The following is an 18,647-nucleotide window of genomic DNA, read 5'->3' as shown; positions in this document are numbered from 1 at the left end:
GCGGCACACCAAAAACGTGTTTTTTGCTAATCTGACAAAAACATAGATATAATTTTGGTTCATTCATACCCGATGGCTGTTGTTCTGTTGGTTGTTGCCAGTTTTTATTTGATAGTCTAAGGGAAAACAGGTTAGTGCTCCTCACTCAGTCCGTAGTCAGGTATGGAATGTTTTTTTAAAAAGATTTTATTTATTTATTTTTAGAGAGAAAAGAAAGGAGGGAGAGAAACATTGATTGGCTGCCTCCCACATGTGCCCCAACCCAGGCATGTGGCCTGACTGAGAATCAAACTGGAGACCTTTTGCTTTGTGGGACAACGCTCAACCAACCGAGTCTCGCCGGTCAGGGTGGTATCGCATGCTTTAAAAGTTCTTGCAGCACACCAGTGAAAATTGCTGAGCTAGACTAACAAGTACACACAAACAGGACAAAAATGACATTGCAAAGCTGTAAATAGAGGTGCTTCTCTACAGAATGGGGGTCCCCGTGAAGCCTTACACAGCATCGGTCTTGGGTGCAAATGCCTATCTCCTCTCCAGGGCCAGGGCCTCGTCAGCACTAATCTGACAGCCTTTCTGGGAGGGCTCAGTACTTCTGAAAAGACTTCCTTTAGTCTGTGTAAAATCTCTCTAAAGCACAGAGCATGTTCGCTGGTCTTAGCTTGGGGTGGTGAGAAGAATGTGAACTTTCTGCTTTATTTGATGTGTCCTAGGGCCAACTACCTGGTTGTCCGAGTCCCCAGAAACTCTGGAATGAGTGGAATGTTTTGAAGGTAAGCTTCCTCCCCAGAAGGATCTCCTGGGTGGTAGACGACAGTGGGTTGACTCGGAAGCCCCTCCCCTTCATCTCAACTGCACCCCTGTCAGTAAGGCTACTGTCAACAAGCTTTTCCTCAACTGCCCAGCTCAAAGGTCCATCACAGAAAGAAAATAAAAACTGGAGTGAGAGAGATGCGGATCCAGTCCCAGCTTTTCCAATTCCTAGTTTTAAGAAGCTTCCTTATCTTTGATTTTCTAATCTATAAAATAAGAATAGCATTTTTATAAAATGGAGGGCAGAGTGCATGTGACACACAGTGCTCTGCAAACTATAAGACACTGCATTAGGTAGAACGGCTGGTAACTGAGCCCTACAGCGGGGCCCACCTTAGAGGGGTGACCCTGTACTTACAGCTCCAGAATCAGGATGTAGGACGTGGGAGACTCATAGGTGTCGTGGAGGGTGACGTACTGCGGGTGCTGCAGGTGCTGGAGCAGGGCCGCCTCGTGGGCAGCCTGCTCCTTTTTCTTCATTTTTTTGCTAACAAACTTCACAGCAACATCTTTGCGGGTAGCTTTGTGAATGCACTTCTTTACTATGGAGAAACGGCCTCTGGAAAACCAAAGGGAGAAAGCATTTTGTCAAGATTCATTAATAGCCACACCTAAAACGAAAGCAAACCAAGAAGACAGCTAGATCAGAAGCAGAACCATAGAAATGAAGATCACATGGAGGGTTAGTAAGAGGGGAGTAGGAGGAGGACAAGGGGGGAGAAGGTACAGAAAATAAGTAGCATAGACAGTAGGTAGAAAATAGATAGGGGGGAGGGCAAGAATAGTAGGGGAAATATAGAATCTAAAGAACTTGAGACACATGGTCATAAACTAAAGGTGGGAATGGTGGGGGAGGGGTGTGCAGGGTGGAGGGGAATGGGGGGGGAATAGAACAACTGTAATGGTATAATCAATAAAATATATGTTTAAAAAATCCATTAATCAAGTAGCCATTACTTTACTCAGGATATATGACATTTTCTCTGAAGTGGTCAGATTGTAACATTTTGTTAGGAATTCTGTTTTCCTGTACGGCAGCCGGCCCCTGCCCATCCAGAGACGTGTGTTCCAAGACCGTCTGTGAGCGCTAAAACCACAGAAAGTACTGAACCCTACACATACTGTGATTTTGTCCTGTTCACTTAAAGGAAACGCTTTATGGCTTCTGTCTGGCATTTCCAAATTGGCAGCATCAGTGCTCTTGTGTTTTGAGAATGTTACTAAGTCAAATAAGGGTGACGGGAACGCACGTGCTTGGCCACCTGGACAGCTGACCTGGTAACTGGGACGGCTGTAGGTGCCTCACCGTGGGGAGGGGACGTGCCGTGGACATGCTGGGCAGAGGGGTGACTCATGACCTCCGTGGGGCAGCGTGGTGTGGCACGAGATCTCATCAGGCTACCCAGAACAACACACAATTTAAAACTTACATTTTTTTATTTCTGGAATTTTCCATTTGATATTTCAGACCACAGTGGACCATAGGTAACTGAAATTGTGAAAAGTAAAACCATGGATAAGGGGGGTACTACTGTATTTTTTAAAAGATTTTATTTATTTACTTATAGAGAGAAGGGAAGGGAGGGAGAAAGAGAAAGAGAGAAACAGCAATGTGTGAGAGAAACATTGATCTGTTGCCTCTCGTACGCCCCCAACCAGGGACGTGGCTCACAGCCCAGGCATGTGCCCTGACTGGGAATTGAACTTGTGTCCCTTTGCCTCACAGGCCGGCACTCAATCCACTGAGCCACACCAGCCAGGGCTGTAGTTTTAATCAAAATGTTTTCCTCCACCATTTCTCCTTCCTTTGCATTTCAGGATTCTATGACATGCATAAAAGCTAATAGCATTTTTTAGTCAATATACTTTCCTGTCATTGTGGAACATCAAACACAGGCTCCGTTTTCTTTTCTAAACAGAGTATATTTCTATAAAACACTACAATACTGGTAGTAACAATGTTAAAGAAGGAGGAATTCTACTTGTGATCATTTCAAAAACATTTTTAAAGAGGTAATTTTTAGTTTAATTTTATGTCTGTTATCTTTTTATTATGAAAAATGTCTAATTTGCACCACAGTAGAGAGGATGCTGTACCAGATGTATGCACCAAATAGGCAGCTTCAATAATTATCAACCTTTTGCCAGTTTGATTTCATTTATTCCTTTCCTGCCCTCTGCTTTTTTTGAAGTGTTGTATGCAAAGTTCAGATATCATATCATTTATTAAACTTCAGTTTGCATCTTTAATGGACAAGGACATTTAACAAGTATGGAACCACCATTCTATTTTTACATCTAACAAAATTAACCACATCTAAAATGAAATGCTCCCAGACTCAGCGGTAGCCCGATGGAAGGGAGTAAGAGAGCGGTAGAAAGGGGAGGGCTGTTCCACACGGAAGCAGAGAAAGGGAGGGTCAAAAAGGTGACAAGCTGGTGCCCACAAGGCCTGTCCAGAAGGCGCCCTAACTCATGGGCGGAGGAGTGCAGGGTCTGAAGAGCAGCTTATGCCCACAGCGGAAGTGGACACACCGGACACTGGGACCAGGGCTGGCTCCTTGACTTGGCTCTGTGCTCTCCAAGCAACTTTCTGNTAACAATGTTAAAGAAGGAGGAATTCTACTTGTGATCATTTCAAAAACATTTTTAAAGAGGTAATTTTTAGTTTAATTTTATGTCTGTTATCTTTTTATTATGAAAAATGTCTAATTTGCACCACAGTAGAGAGGATGCTGTACCAGATGTATGCACCAAATAGGCAGCTTCAATAATTATCAACCTTTTGCCAATTTGATTTCATTTATTCCTTTCCTGCCCTCTGCTTTTTTTGAAGTGTTGTATGCAAAATTCAGATATCCTGTTACTTATTAAACTTCAGTTTGCGTCTTTAATGGACAAGGACATTTAACAAGTATGGAACCACCATTTTATTTTTACATCTAACAAAATTAACCACATCTAAAATGAAATGCTCCCAGACTCAGCGGTAGCCCGATGGAAGGGAGTAAGAGAGCGCTAGAAAGGGGAGGGCTGTTCCACACGGAAGCAGAGAAAGGGAGGGTCAAAAAGGTGACAAGCTGGTGCCCACAAGGCCTGTCCAGAAGGCACCCTAACTCATGGGCGGAGGAGTGCAGGGTCTGAAGAGCAGGTTATGCCCACAGCGGAAGTGGACACACCGGACACTGTGACCAGGGCTGGCTCCTTGACTTGGCTCTGTGCTCTCCAAGCAACTTTCTGACAATGATTTTTTTGTTTGTTTTTTTTTTGCTATAGATTTTCTCCAAAAGAGAGACTGTGCTAATCAATAAAACAAGTATTAGGCAAATGTTCATCGAACGCCTATTTTGACATCATTCTTGGCATAATGAACAAGGATTTGGTCAGACTGGAAGTTCTATTTTACATCATGAATTAATAAGCAGTCATTCTGATTTTTAACTGCACTCTTGTGAGTTTGATTATTATAAGTCATTCTTTCCAGAGGACTTTGAACGCTGAGCAAGGTCTCCTGAACTTCATGATCCTGACAAAGCCCTGCTTCCTTGATTGAATTTGTGTGCATCAACATTATGTGCCCCCACGGTTTAGAAAGTCATTTAGCCTTGAAGGGTTTGTTCCTGAAAACCAAAGCACCTCTTCATCCCACCCATCCCCATCTTCCTCTCGAGAAGCAGTTTAATATACGAGTTTAATATATTTTAGCTGATTATTTAGGTTTTAGGTATTCACTTCTATGACTCTAAATACGGTATGTTTTGTGTGACCACATTTTGATTTTTTTCAGTTTTACTTATTATCTGTTGACACCCCACTATGAAAGGTGGGGCTTTAGTGACTTCCCTCCCTCTGTCTCCACCTCATGGCCACTTTCCCACCCCCTGTCTCCCCACAGAGTTACACTGTGATCCATTTTAGTGTTTATATTCTTGGAACTGTGTCAGTGCTATTTACAACTGAACCTCTAGTAAACTACCAATATTTTTCCTTTTTGTGGCAGAATGCACTTTTTAGTCATTTCTGACGAAGAGTGCATGGGAAAATTAGTTATTTGCGACTTGCATTCCTGAAGTGTGCTTATTCTACCTCCATAGTAGATTGTTAGTTTCGCTGAGTATAAGTCTAGGTGGAAAAATGCATTTACAATTTTGAAGGAATTATTCCCTTGCCTTCTGATTTCTAGTGTAATTGATGATGTTAACTGTCCATGTCCAAAGCATTATGACTAACCTTTTGTTACGTCCCTCACTGAGATTTCCCCCACATTCCCTGGCTCCCTTAGCCCTGACTGTCGTTCTTCTGGCCAGAAAGACGGATCGCCTGAGAGTTTCAGCTCCCCACTTCACCAGACTGTTTTTGTTGTTTTCCCTGCACACCCTGGGGGCAAAGCAGTGAGAGAAAGAAGGAGGGACTGGGAGGCTCCCTGCTCTTTTCGGCTCAAAGGGACGCCCTTGCTCTGTCTTTAGGCCAGAAAGACAGATCCGTCTTGGGGTGTTTGGTCTCTGTGTGGGCTGCAGTGTCCAGATTTTGCCTGCCCTTGGGTCAAAGGAGAAAAAAAAACCCAGAAAACTCACAGCCACTGTTTTCGTCTTTCATCGTTTTGACTCCCTTCCCCAGTCTCCCTGCTACTCCCTGTTTTTTCCTCAGAGTTCTCACTAGCTGCTTTTCACATTTCCCCCTCGGATTCTGGTTGAGGTCAGTGGGAGAGAACAGGGACAGCTACAAGCAGCTTACCCTATCTTGGCTAGTGTGGGGAGTTGGCTCATTTTAAGAAGAGGGGACTCAAAAGCTGCTTGAAAGCTCTGAGAGTGGAGGAGAGCGGGGCCCCTCAGCACCCATCCAGCGGGCATGTAGTCTCATAATCGGCCTGTTTGGGGCAGGGCTCTGCTGCCCTCCACTGTGCGGGGAGACTCTTTCCGGAGAGTAAGCCCGGGGCCTTTTCCTGGGTGGGGAAGGACCCTCTGCAGCTGCCTGAGGCTCAGGAAGAGATTTGAGCCGCAACTTTTCCTCACACGGAGTTCAGACAATCCTGCCAGTGAGGAGCATCCTCTTCATGCCTCTGGGGAATTCTGCTGACACTTACTGTGACTCGCACTTGCCCCCACAACTGACTCGGATCGAGTTTTCTCAGGTTTCCCAGGTTGTTTTCCACTCTTCAACCTGTTCTGCTGCTTCTGATAGTTAATTGTCGTTGTCCCTTCTGACGTCCTCATCCTCCTGTGGCGGCTTTAAAAAATTCTTTTGCAGGCAATTTAGTGAAGCCTGAGGAGGGAGTGAAAACAGACGCCTGGTTCAGCGCCCTCCTTCCCGGGGGCCTGGTGCTGCTGCCGTCCTGGACCCCGTGCGGCTGAGCCGTCAGCTCGCCCAGGGGCACTCCGGCTTCCCTAAGCTGCACTGGCGCCTGGGCCGGCCACTTCCGGTGGGCACATGTGCTCGCGTGCTCCGTGCTTCCACGACTGGGCTATAGGGGTGAAAATACTTCTTTCTGCACCACGATTTTTGTAATATTCAATTACCAGAGAGCTCTTTGGAATAAGATAGTCAGCCACACATGCTTAGCATTCTGGGTGTCAGTGTGATGGGGAAAACTGGGTCACTTGTGCAGCCCAGGCACGATCGTCCTGCATGTGTCCCACGTAAGTGTCAGCGTGTTTTGTTTCTGTTCTATTAGCGCACAGTGTGTTTGACGCAGGGGTGTCAAACTCATTTTCACTGGGGGCCACATCTGCCTCGTGGTTGCCTTCAAAGGGCCGAAATAATTTTAGGACTGTATAAATGTAACTACTCCTTAACTCTTAAGGAGTTGAAATTACATTTGGCCCTTTGAAGGCAACCGTGAGGCTCATGTCATCCCCAGTGAAAATGAGTCTGACATCCCTGGTTTAAAGGATGTTCTGAAAATTTAAGGACTGTCAGGATGGGTGGGGTAGAACAAAATGGCGGCTGGACTACAACCTGGAAAAGATGGATGAGGTCAAACCAGAGAGCCGGAAGGGCGGGCTTTGCCAAAACGGATATCCGCATAGCAACCTGAGCCCCAGGAAAGCCACCAATGATACATTGCCACTTTGTTCAGAGGGGACCAATCCCCAGCTCCCACGGGGAGCCAACGAAAATAAAACCCCGCCATTTTCCCTATTCACATGGGGACTTCCCCGGCCCCACTCTGCGGACTGGGGAAACTCGCCTGGGCGCGCAGACCCCAGTAAAGCTCATACTGCCTAACTTTGTGGCTGATTGGCATTTCTTCCTCGGAGGAGCCTAAGAAAACCTTTCAAGGACCAAATTAGGGAGAGAGCAAAAATTTCAGGTTGTTGGAGATGTAGTTTTTGAAAAACCACTGCTTGCTTTGAACAGCTCAGAGCACTGATCTCCTCTTTGAGAAATACCCAAACACCCATCCCTTCTTCCAGCTGAAACAGGCCTTAGCCCAAGGCTACCCACAGCAGAGTCGCGTCTTGGAGAGGAATCCCCTGGGGCATCCAGGGGATGGGGCCAGTCTGACCTGCTTGTGATGAGAATCATGTCTAGTTTCACAGACTTCAGTATCATGGAGTAAACTAGATTTTAATGACTACTGCTTATTTATCCCCAAAGTTGCTGTGATGCAAAACAACATCTGCAAGTAATCGAGCACAGGCTCAGCGTCAGAGGGCCCTGGGTTCGAATCCTGGACCCCGAGGAGGTTACTTAACCCTCTTAAGACTGAGTTGACAGCTACCATAAATCTACCCAAACACTGTGTAACAGAATTGGATTAAGTAGCTTTTACACAATATCTGCCCAGTGTCTGGAACACTATAGATGCTCAATAAGCACCTCATCCTCGTCAACACCACATAAATGTCTGTCCGCCTTGTGTCTACACAAAGAAGATGGCAAAGTAAAGCTGGGGTCACTGTGCTTTTGTGTCTTGTTGCTGTCGCTGCTGTTTTTGGTGAGAGGTGCTACAGGGGAAAGCAGGGATTTACAGTGTGACTACTGCCTGAAAAATGGGACCAACAAAGACCTGGGCTCCTCCTACTCCGTCCCAGCCACCGGCTCAGGAGATTCTGTTCTCCACTCTGAGACGCCAGCGGGAGGTGGAGATGCTGCTAACGGGGCTCTTCCCTTTACACACCCAGGCGGCCAGTGACCTCCAAGATGCCCCACCCACATTCCTCACTGAGACCACCTGGAAGCCAGTGCACACACAGGGACAGCCCCCTTTTTGTTCCTTTTCATTAACTGCTTTGCGGGATGGATGATGCAGGTTTTCACTATTCTTTTAAAAGTCATACTTTTATCCTTTTTGTTTTCGAGGACACATTTTTATAACCAAAGTACAGAGGGAGATAGAGAGAGAGAGCAAGAGAGAGAGCGTGCACACTTGGACTGGAAATGCCCACAAAACACTGGGTTTGCTGCATGTCCGCCCATGAAGATCCACGCCCAACCATTAGTGATTACACGACTCTTCTCAAGAACACATGAAACTTCTAACAGAATCCGACCCCCTACTACTCCTAAAGCAAATGTCCCCGTAGCAAAGGGTCAGCGTCTTACAGACCGATTTCTTCAACCGTGATGCAATGTCGAATCAGTAACAAGAAGATAATTGTAAAAACTTCATACATTTCGAATTTTAAAACATTTCCATTTTTTCTATTGGGTCAAAGAAAAAATCATAGGTGAAGGGAAAATACATAGAACTGGATGAAAATGAAAAGTCCACAGAGCAACCGAGGAGATGCAGCTAAAACTGTTCTTTGAAGAAAAGGTTGAGCCTTCAATTCTCATATCAGAAAAAGAAAAAAGGCTGAGAGTTGGAGAGGGAAGCCCCCAACTTCAGCAGTTAGAGAAAGGGCAACAGCAAATACATGCAAGTGTTCTTGTTTTTCCCACTGTAGAGAGAATGCACTTAGTAAAAGACACAATAGAAGCAGGTCATTCCTCTGGTGTGGTGTTCAGTGCTCATGGGTGAAGGACTAGCAAACGGGGTCATTACCTTCCGATTTCATTCAGCTCAGTGTAAGCCGAATCAAAGTTTTCCTTCCAGGAAATGGTGGCCCCATCGGCAGCAGCATCTTCGGAAGAGAGAGAACCCATTTACGACATTGAGGAAGTCACGGAGAGCAACGAAAAGGTTAGCAGGAAAGCTCCAGCGTCACCCCACATCGGGACTAGCTACGGAGTCTCACTCAGCGGGAGAATGCCACAATTCCCTGCCATTCTCACTTTGAAAGTATGACCCAAGGGGAAGCTGGTGTAACAGGCAGACTCCCTCCCTGTGCAACACAGGGACTCGGGGACAGTCAGGAATGTGAGTTCAGGATATTTTACAGATAAGTCTTTTGCAGGAAAAACTAAAAGGGAGCCCTGGCTCGTGTGGCCCAAATGGCTGGAGCGATGTCTGATCCCTGGTCGGGGAGCCCATGAGAGGCAACCAATTGACATTTTCTTGTTATACTGCTGTTTCTCTCTCTCTCTCTCTCCCTCTCTTCTCCCTTTCCCTTCTCTCTAAAAGCAATGAAAAAAATGTCCTTGGACGAGGATAAAAAAAATTAAAAGGGAGAGAGAAAACTGTGCTGAAGGCCAGACAGGCAGGTGAGAGTCAGGGCCGTGAGAGAGGGAGGCTGGGAGGATGCGTGCGGCCAAGGGGCTGGGGAAGGTCACAAAGCAGGAAAGGAAGAGGGAAAGGACTGTGCTCCAAAGGGTCGAAAGACCGCTCTTTCTCACCTCCTGGTCTCAGGCATTAATGAGCTTATCCCGTATATGGAATTATTTAGCTTAACCCAAAACACACGCCTGAGGAGAATCTCTGCAGCATGACCTTACTCGATGTGTCATTCCCTGGTAATGGCTCACCCACACGCAATCACGCACACTCCTATCGGCGGGTTTTCTCTGGGGACCAAGGCTGACGAGGAGCAAACCATGAGCAGGGCTACCCCCGAGTGGGGCTTGGGAGGAGAGGACCAAGCCAGCAGCACAGCTCTTCCGACCCCGGGCACCTGGTGCTGCCCAGGCCCAGCTGAGACTGAAGGTGCCCAACTGCATTGCAAACGGAGGAAACAGAGACCCAAGGCCAAGGTGTCCCAGTGAGTCACAGGCCCACGGGAACAAAGCCATAGGGAGGGTGCTGAGCCACTGGGGATGGGGATGGGGGGGCATTTCCAGCTTCAGCTGGGGGCGGGGCTGTTGAAGGTTTCTGGAGCCCCTCTTTAGGCTCTGGGATTCCCTTAACCCAGAGAGACATAGACTCATTGCCTTTTAAGTACAGTGACCTCCCCCGTCCTCCCCGACACACAGTCCACTCCCTTGCACTGACAGAAACCTCACTTCTCAAAGCTTTCTGTAGGCTACCAAGTGTCCTCTCTCAAAACACCCTCAGGACCGAGGTGTCTCGGTGAGAGAGTGAAGAGGTGGGAGAAACAGGAGCCTTGTTTGTGAACTACTCCTGTGGGGCTGGTTATGTGTGTGTCTTCATCGAGTATTCGGCACACCCACCTAGAAGTGTATCCTGGGAGGGTAAGAGACGGGAAATGATCAACCCCTTTAACGAGATTCCTTTCCTCTCCCCACCTTACACTGGTGAGTCGGGGGGTGTGCTGACTCACCTAATACTGTGAGGTGCCCTTATGCCTGGTAGGGGCTCCCAGGGAAGAGGAGGGTTGTGGTGTTTCCATCTCAGAAGAGGGGCAGTTAGCACCTGTGTGACTCTCGACCTCTGCCTGCACCTCATCACTGGGGACATGCCTGGGGCCCAGGGAGCCTGGCCGGCCCAGGCTGAACACAGGTGGCAGATCTAACTCTTGCTCCAAGACACCTGAAATCACGCTTCATGGAAACATTCTTCGCCAGGCCTCTGAAATGTTACTTGACTGAGGCCACTGAGCAAATCCAGGCAGCCTGCTGCATGACAGCTGACACATCGATGAACACAGTGCCAGCGAGTTGCAGCCGTTGGCCAGGTGCCTCCCCTCCACTGGCTGGGGTCCTGGGCATGCCCTGGACTCACCATATTCTGGAAGTCTCACGAACTCCGAGGGCTCACTGGGAAGGCTGATTCCCCAGGGGTTACTGGCACTGACTCGGAACTGGTAAGGACTCCCTGGACTGAGGTCTTCAATGACAAGGTAAGTATCCAAGGTTGAAGCCACAGACTGCTGCCAGGCCTGGGAACCTAGTGTGCAATTTCCAAGGAGAGAGAGAGAGAGAGAGAGCCAGAGGGACATGGTTTCAGAGAGTCACAGGCCCACGGGAACAAAGCCATAGGGAGGGTGCTGAGCCACTGGGGATGGGGATGGGGGGGCATTTCCAGCTTCAGCTGGGGGCGGGGCTGTAGTCTGAGACCCTAGAAGGTTTCTGGAGCCCCTCTTTAGGCTCTGGGATTCCCTTAACCCAAAGAGACATAGACTCATAGACTCATTGGAGAAAGGAAAATCGGTACATTCCCTTCGAGGGACAGTTGTGGTCGCTGTGTGGAGCTCTGAAAGCCTGCAGGCCGACTGTGGCAGACTCTGGTCTAGTTTCCCAAATGCTGGAACACACCACAGGGGGTGCAGGAGCAGGTGGCCGCAGCCATTTCCAGCATGCACCTGTGAGCCTGGGAAGACACACGGACCACATGGAAGTTACAGAGGAACACGGGACAGTCTTGAATAAGGCCATAAAAATGGAAAGTAGTAACAAAACTGAGAAGCTGCATTTGGAAATTGAAGCAAAATAGAAATGAGCATGACTGAGCACCGCACGCCTGCAAAATGCTGCGGGAGGCGTCCTCACACAAACCTCTCACTTCGCTCTCTTAACTTAAACACACGGGAACCCTCCCAGGTCAGGGGCAGGGGTCTCACTTTACAGGCGAAGAAACCGAAACTCAGAGAGCCCAAACAGCTTCCACACGGCAACTGCCCACTGTGGGGAGGCGGAGACGGACTATGTGAGCCCTGCCCACCCGCTCAGCATCAATGCCTTTGTGCTGAGTCAGGAGACACAGGGATGAACGGCCTGAGGAAGAGCAGAAACAAACCGCTTCGGCACTTTCCCAGGAGAAAGAAGAGTCAACGTAGTGAGAGGAACGGACAGCACGGGAACACACGACTCTGGTTCTGGGTGCAAGCATCACTTTCAGCTCCCTCGTGTAACTCACGTGTGCTTCAGAGGTGTGTTATTAACAATCAGCTGCCTGGCAGCTTATCATTTTAGCTGGTTCTTCTCTATAAGTAGGTGTCAGGCTCAGTTGCTTACAACTGCTGAAGAAATGTGTGCACTTTTAGTGTGTAAATGTCACAAATTTAAAAAGTGAGCAACTTGTTTAAAAAGGTACTATATATATATCGATTCCGCAATTTTATCTGGGGGTAGGGGTAGGGGAGAGCTCTGTTCCTGCTCCCCTAGCTGTTGTTACTCTGGGGAGAAAGATCACAAATTAGCAAACTGGAGACCCGGGCTCTAACTGCAGCTTCCTGCTTCTGTACCTCAGACCTTAGCCTCCTCATCTGTAGAATGGGCCTGAGAGTCCCTGCCTGCGGGGCTGTGCTCATTAGGCAGGGATGGGCCTGTGAAGGCACTTTGAAATCTGCCAGGAGCCATCATTTGGTCAAGAGCGGCTGCTGGCTCTACGGGACCGAGGAGGTGCTGCAGTCTGGCACTGGGGCCTTTGTGCTGAGTTGGAGGACACAAAAAGGACCAGCTGGTAAAGGGCTCAGGGAGCAATAGCTTTATGCCTTCAAAGGCCCTCTTTACGAGGAAGAGGAGACAACCAGACGGCCCACCTTCCTCTCTGTACTCCACGGTGTAACCGGAAATAGTGCAGTTTCCCGTGCTGGACGGGGGCAGCCAGCGGAGAATCACGGAGGTGCAGCTTCTCTCCTGGGCGATTGGGCGGTTAGGGGCCGCCGGGACACCTTCGGGGACAGAAATGAGGGTCATGTGCTGTTTCTGTAGAGCTTGGTATTTTACACCAGGGTTGAATGTCACCTGGGAAACGTTACCTAATCTGCATCTCGAATTTTTCCTATGACCTGGGAGGTACACCTTGCTGTCAGAAATCCTTCCTTGGTTAGAATGTCATTCCGATACACCAAGGTTGTGGGCTTGATCCCCAGTCAGGGCGCACACAGGAACCAACCAACGAATGCATCAATAAGTGGAACAACAAATCTCTCTCTCTCTCTCTCTTTTTTTCTCTTCTCTTTCTCCCCTCCCAGCACCTCTCTCTAAAATCAATACATAAAAAAGAATTTTCTTCTTTTCAAAAAAGAAGAAATTCTTCCTTGGGCTAAATCCAGCACGTGGGAGATGAAACTTCGTTGGGGGTGGAGAGAAGAACACAGAAATCTCTCAGTGAAAATTTGTTCTGCGTCCATCTGCTAAAACCTTACTTCGGGACTTTCACAATGGTTCCCCGGACCCCACCCACCCAGGTCTCAGGGAGCCCCAGTAATGCCCACAGAAAACATCTGACGGACACATAGGCATAGAGTGAGGAGAATGGGACTGCCGGGGCCCGGCGTTATTGAAAGGGCTCAGGGTTTCAGTTCAGCGAGGTGAAGAGGCTGGTTATGCCACGGTGTGAAGACACCTTGCACTGCTGAACTGTACGGTTACAGTTGGTTCAGGCGGTAAATTTTACATTATGCGTATCTTATGACAATAAAAGCAAATATTTTAACAAGTATAAAACGTGCTTTAAAAAGGGTCTGTACCTTGCACTTTGACTGCAGCGGACGTCGATGTGGTCCCGTGGTCGTTGGATGCGATGCAGGTATAAATCCCACTGTCCTGGGGCATCAGATTACAGATCTTCAGGGTGATCTCCCCAGAATCACTAGGGACACCGAAAGGACGCCTTCAGACTCCCGCAATGGGACAATGGACAGGTGAGGGGTTGGCACCAGCGGTGCCGAGCTGAGTCCTTGGGCCCAAGGGCCAGCCCCAAGTCTGCACACACTTCAGGTGGTCGCCTTGCCTCCCTACACTCTCATTTCCTTAGTTATGGGGCAAAAATTTTTGCCATGCCCCTCTCAAGCTTGTTGTATATGCGGGATAGGGACAGAAAAAGAGTAAAATGAGCTAAGAATTAGAACACGGTTTGAAATCTGTAAAGTCCAATACAAGCACTGGTTCACAGTATTACTCGTAGTATTACCCCCAGCAACTTTGTTCTGAATAGTTCCAGTCTCACAGATCAAGAATGAATAGTAAAAAAAAAAAAAAGACTAAAGAATGAAAATGTGCAAGCATTTCAAATTCTGCATGTGTAATCCTCCAAAAATCAAGTGAATTGAATAAAGGGCCAATTCCTCCACGAAACAGTGGCTGTCTCAGCAGTCCCAGGCGGGGGCCTGGACCTCACACTGAACAGGCTGCTTGGAAGGGGCCCAGCTCAGAGGCCCCGTCAGCCCCCCTCACCCCCAGCACTGGTTGTGATGCAGCAGCGACCCCCACCATCTGCGCAGAGCACTGACCCTTATGCTCACCTCCTTGGGCTAGCTGGTATTTAAGGGCCTGGGTGGGGAGCCTCCACAGTGACACCAAGTATTGTACATCCACCAATGTTAAGTTAGTGGATGAAAGAGGCTCAATCTTAGGTGTTTCTCCCACAGATGTTTCTTAAGCTAAGCGTTAGGGCTTGTTATTGCTCTGCACTGCGAGCAGTAGTTCGCATTAAAGTTCATACTTAGCAGCAATAAATATTAACAGGATCACTGGGAGGCAGTCAGCCAAGTCTTGTGAAACACCCTTTTTGCCCCCAAAGCATGCTGTAGCTGGATTTTGTGTTTTCTGTTATACATTTTGGAGTGGATTATTGTCTTTTCTGGTAAGAGAATTGTTCTCAGGTTGGTGGGAGAGCTAAATATTGATTACATCCCTGTTTCCCAGGATCCTGAGGAGGCACAGGATCCTGGATCCTGAGAACACTGGGGCGTTCAGACGTGAGGACCACCTTCCTACCACCCGTCTGCGGCCTTCTAGCATCTGACATAGACGCTCTCTTGGGAATCCTTAGGGCAAGACAGTTAGACAAATAGGCTGAAGGTAAGTCAGTGACTGTCAGAGTTCTTCAAAAGGATGGCTCAGGCTTGACCTGACCGAGAGAAGGTTCGTGTGTGCCGTTCTTTGTTTAATGCGGGTGCAGGGCGCAGTCTTTCCGAACCTCAGTATGTCTGCACAATGCTGAGCAGCAGGTGAGTGCGTGCCGGCTACAGCAGGGTGTCCCGCAGGCCGAGGCTGTGCCGAGCTCTCGGCCCGGGGACCGCTGCCGTGTGGGCACAGCAGCCGTGAGTCACTCACGGGGTTTGATGCGGTCTCTCTCCTAGTCAAGGCCAAGTTTTTGCTCTGGAATAGGCTCCAGGGCAGCTCTTCTCCGGGAGAAACTAAATCACCGGGACAGAGCTGCAGCCCAGAACTAGCCTCCGGGCGCTGCAGGAACTGCTGCGCGCAGAGGGGGTGGGCCGCTCACCAGGAGGACAGGCTGTAGGTGGCTGAGCTGCTGTCAGTGTCCAGGATGCTCTGGTCGGGACCCTTCCAGGTGATGGTGGGCTTTGGTCGCCCACAGACTTTGCACTGCAGTGTCACTGTGTCTCCAAGCAAGCAGGTAACATCCACTAAGGGCACAAGGAATTCTGGGGCCACTGTGGTTAAATTGACATAAACTCACATCAGTCAGGACTTAGAGTAAAACAGTTATTTTCTAGCACATTACTCTCATTTCCCACCCAGGGTGTGTAACAATTCAAATAACCTTCAGCTTAACAGTGTTGGTTAAGCCGTGTCCCATGAAAAAGTATTTTAACGGTAGTAAATGTTTACTGCAGACAAATCAGGAAACACAGATGAGCAGAGAGAAGAAAAAGCTCCGCGATGCCATGATCCAGAGGTAACTATTGTGAACGTTGTGGTAAATACCCTTTCAGGTTTTAATTCAACCCACATGTTCTTACGTAAGTTGAACCCCCTGGGCAAACTGCACGCTGCGGCCTTTCGGCCTCACCGCGCATGGCCAGCACGCCCCCTGGCGGTGCGCCCGGAGCGGCCCGTGCTGGCTGCCAGGCTCTCTAGCTCAGCGCTGGGTTTGCCCTGAGTTATTTAGCCACGCCCCGTGTTCTCAATTCGACCACTTTTTTAAACTCACCTTCTTGGATGAAATTTGGATTTAAGATCTGAAAAACACAAAGAAACAGAAGACTGTTTAAATCCTAACCTACTAAAAGAGAACAGGAGACTTTTACTCTACTGAGTAAAAAGAAGTACAAACGAGGGAGATGAAGCCCATAGCCCAGCCCCCGCTGTTTGTGGGTCCCCACCACAGCATAAAGGGGGCGCCTGATTTACTCTCCTGACTGCTCTTGTGGGTCACGTGCACTCCGGGTGGAGGGTCCCCGTGAGCGAGCGTGAGCCCCGCTGGCCGTGCTGGCCTTCCTGTCCTCCCTCACCTCTGTGGCCCTTCCTCCCGGCCACACGCATAAAAGGCCATTCTCCTGCCCACCCTGTTCTACATCCACCCAAGTGTCGTGATGGCTCTGATTCTTCCCAGCACGATGAATTTTCAGAAACAGAGGACCTGACATTTATCAGATTGGAAGGCTCACTGCCATTCATCACTAACCACTAACCTAGTGGTTTCCTTCGGAACGTACCCCCTCCCCTCAGGCAGGGAAAGGTCTCATGAGGCAGATGAAGGCGGAGCTTGCCTGGTTGGAGGGGAAAGAGAATGATCGTGCCCCGCACCCCATTCCCCAGCACGGCCTCCTGTACCCCAGGCCTCCACAGGGCAACCTGAAAATCACCGACCCAGTGGCTCCAGACCTGGCTGCTCAGGTGCGAAAACAGGGGCGTAGACCACCTGTCTGGTGGCACGGTTGGGCAGCAGAGGCATTGCTGGAGCCCTCCGCACAGCGTGCTGACCACTGCCTCCCACCAGGCATCTTCACAGAAGGAAGCACCTTCCGCCCGGTGGGTCATGCTGGGAAGTCACCATCCTCAAGAGGATGGAAGCCTTGATTCCCCCCACCTCGGCGTTCACCTCTAATCACGCAAGTCTGGCTGGACCCCGGCAGGGTGAACAAACCATGGGCTTTGCAATCAGAGAGGCTGGGCTCACCTCTCCTACTTAGTGTGATTGCATGCTGATTACTTGAAAATCCCTAACATCGATTTCCTCTACTATAAACTGGGAATAATTAATACTCAGTGCAAAATGGTATCATGAAGATTAAATGAAATAATGCATGTCAAGTGCTTAGCACTGTGCTCGACAAGCAACAAGTCTTCAGTGACTGATTACATAAAGAAAAATTGTCTAATTCCAATTATCTCCCTTACACTAGGCAACCTGTTGTTACAGTGGCTTATCTCTGATTAATTATCTTGCAAAATTCTTTCCTTCATAATGAAGCCAGAAAGCTCATCTGCCTTTCAAATAGCCCTCTGGGGCACTCACAGTTAGCTCCGTGTATTTACTTAGTAGGCGGACATGGTTTCTGTGTGTTCTTCCCTCATTCAAGGACTCACAGGAACCCTTTGGAACAAAGACGCTATTTCCTCCTGTGGGTCCCCCTCTGCCCATGGGCGCTACCCCGGTGTTTCCCCAGGTGGCTGAGCACTCCCACAGTGCCGCGTCCGGGGGCTGAGTGTCTCGGGGCTCGTCTCCAAAGGCCCCTTGCACCACTGGCTGCCTTCCTTTGAATCGGTGGTTGTCAGCCTTTTACCCAGGCAGCTTTAAAAATACAAAGAGACCAATGCCTGGGCCTCATGCCCAGAGATTCTGTTTAATTAGTGCAAAGGCGATCCAGGCATCAGGAGTTTTGAAAGCTGCCTCACGTTTGAGGAAAGCTCCTGAAAGTCCCTCTCTATTCAAGGGGGCAGATCTCAGATGAACCAGCTTCCTGCCCCTGAAGCTTTTCTGGGGTGGGGTGGGGGAGGCATGGGGGCATCTGGTGAAAGTTTCTGCCTCTCCCACACCTAAGAGGCCCCTGTACGTGGGAGACGTGGTGGACTACCCAATCGTGGTGCGCACCACCGCGGCACCCATAGGAGGCGCTACACCAGCCTTAGGTTGAGGCAGGAGGAGTGACTTCCGAACCTGTGCTTTCACAGTCAGAGAAAGAGACTAGCAACGTCGCCCAGACTCAACAGTGGCCACCTCAGGGCGGTGGGATAGAGGACGGCTTCCCCGTCCAACAGGCACTCACTGCCGCCTCACCAGGCCCCGCTGAGGCTGCGCAGACGCAGAGACACTAAGACGCAGGCCCTGCCCCCAGGGTTTGGAAAGCGTTGTTTGGACTTCCGGTGATTCTTTTCTTTCTCTTCTCACCTGGGCTTTCCAAATATTCTGCAGTCAGAATGTCTCACTTTTGTAATAACTTTCCTTTAAAGGAAGAAAAAAGTGCAGCCAGAGCCATTAAACTGGAGCTTTATGCAGGCAGCGAGCCCCTTGTTATTCATCTTCGTACCTGGGACCCCGAGGGTGGGTCTCCTGCACGGTGGGCATCTAATACATGTTGGTTGAATGACTATTTGGTCTTTGTCCTCCTTGCAGTTCTCCCAAGAACTGAGGATCGGTTCATAACAAGAATCTGGAAACAGGACCAAAAGATCTATAAAGCACCGTAACACTTCTGGGCAACGACGGACACGAGTTGCCTAGGTCCTGTTTTCAAATACAGATGGAATGCAAGCTTTCTGGAAAATGGTTATGAAGCAGTAAAAGCCATTGCCTCCGAGAGCGGAGGCTCTGGGCAGGGCGCTGCGCAGGCGGGAGGTCAGCCCTGCCAGCAGGCGGAGCGCGCGGGGCTGGGCTCTCAGCCAGACCCGTCCTCCTGCCCTGAACACATCCCCGGAGTCAC

The 18,647-nt window shown here is 49.2% G+C and overlaps 1 protein-coding gene across 5 annotated transcripts in view; it reads right to left on the bottom strand.

Moving 5' to 3' along the window:
• KALRN (kalirin RhoGEF kinase) overlaps nt 1-18,647 on the bottom strand; it is a 706,454-nt gene that overhangs the window by 5,899 nt on the left and 681,908 nt on the right. For all 5 annotated transcript variants that reach the window (XM_037033686.1, XM_037033687.1, XM_037033688.1 and 2 more), the window contains 7 exons: nt 15,935-15,962; nt 15,263-15,434; nt 13,506-13,627; nt 12,573-12,704; nt 10,814-10,978; nt 8,801-8,879; nt 1,172-1,372 (listed from right to left, as the gene is read on the bottom strand). In XM_037033686.1, coding sequence (XP_036889581.1) covers nt 1,172-1,372; nt 8,801-8,879; nt 10,814-10,978; nt 12,573-12,704; nt 13,506-13,627; nt 15,263-15,434; nt 15,935-15,962 — 899 coding nt within the window. The remainder of the gene's footprint in view (nt 1-1,171; nt 1,373-8,800; nt 8,880-10,813; nt 10,979-12,572; nt 12,705-13,505; nt 13,628-15,262; nt 15,435-15,934; nt 15,963-18,647) is intronic.

Source organism: Sturnira hondurensis, unplaced genomic scaffold (assembly GCF_014824575.4).
Source record: "Sturnira hondurensis isolate 20B ecotype Veracruz unplaced genomic scaffold, ASM1482457v3 Scaffold0021765, whole genome shotgun sequence".
Taxonomy (NCBI): Eukaryota; Metazoa; Chordata; class Mammalia; order Chiroptera; family Phyllostomidae; genus Sturnira; species Sturnira hondurensis.
Note: the sequence above shows the minus strand (reverse complement) of the source record. Positions and strands in the feature narration are given on the sequence as shown.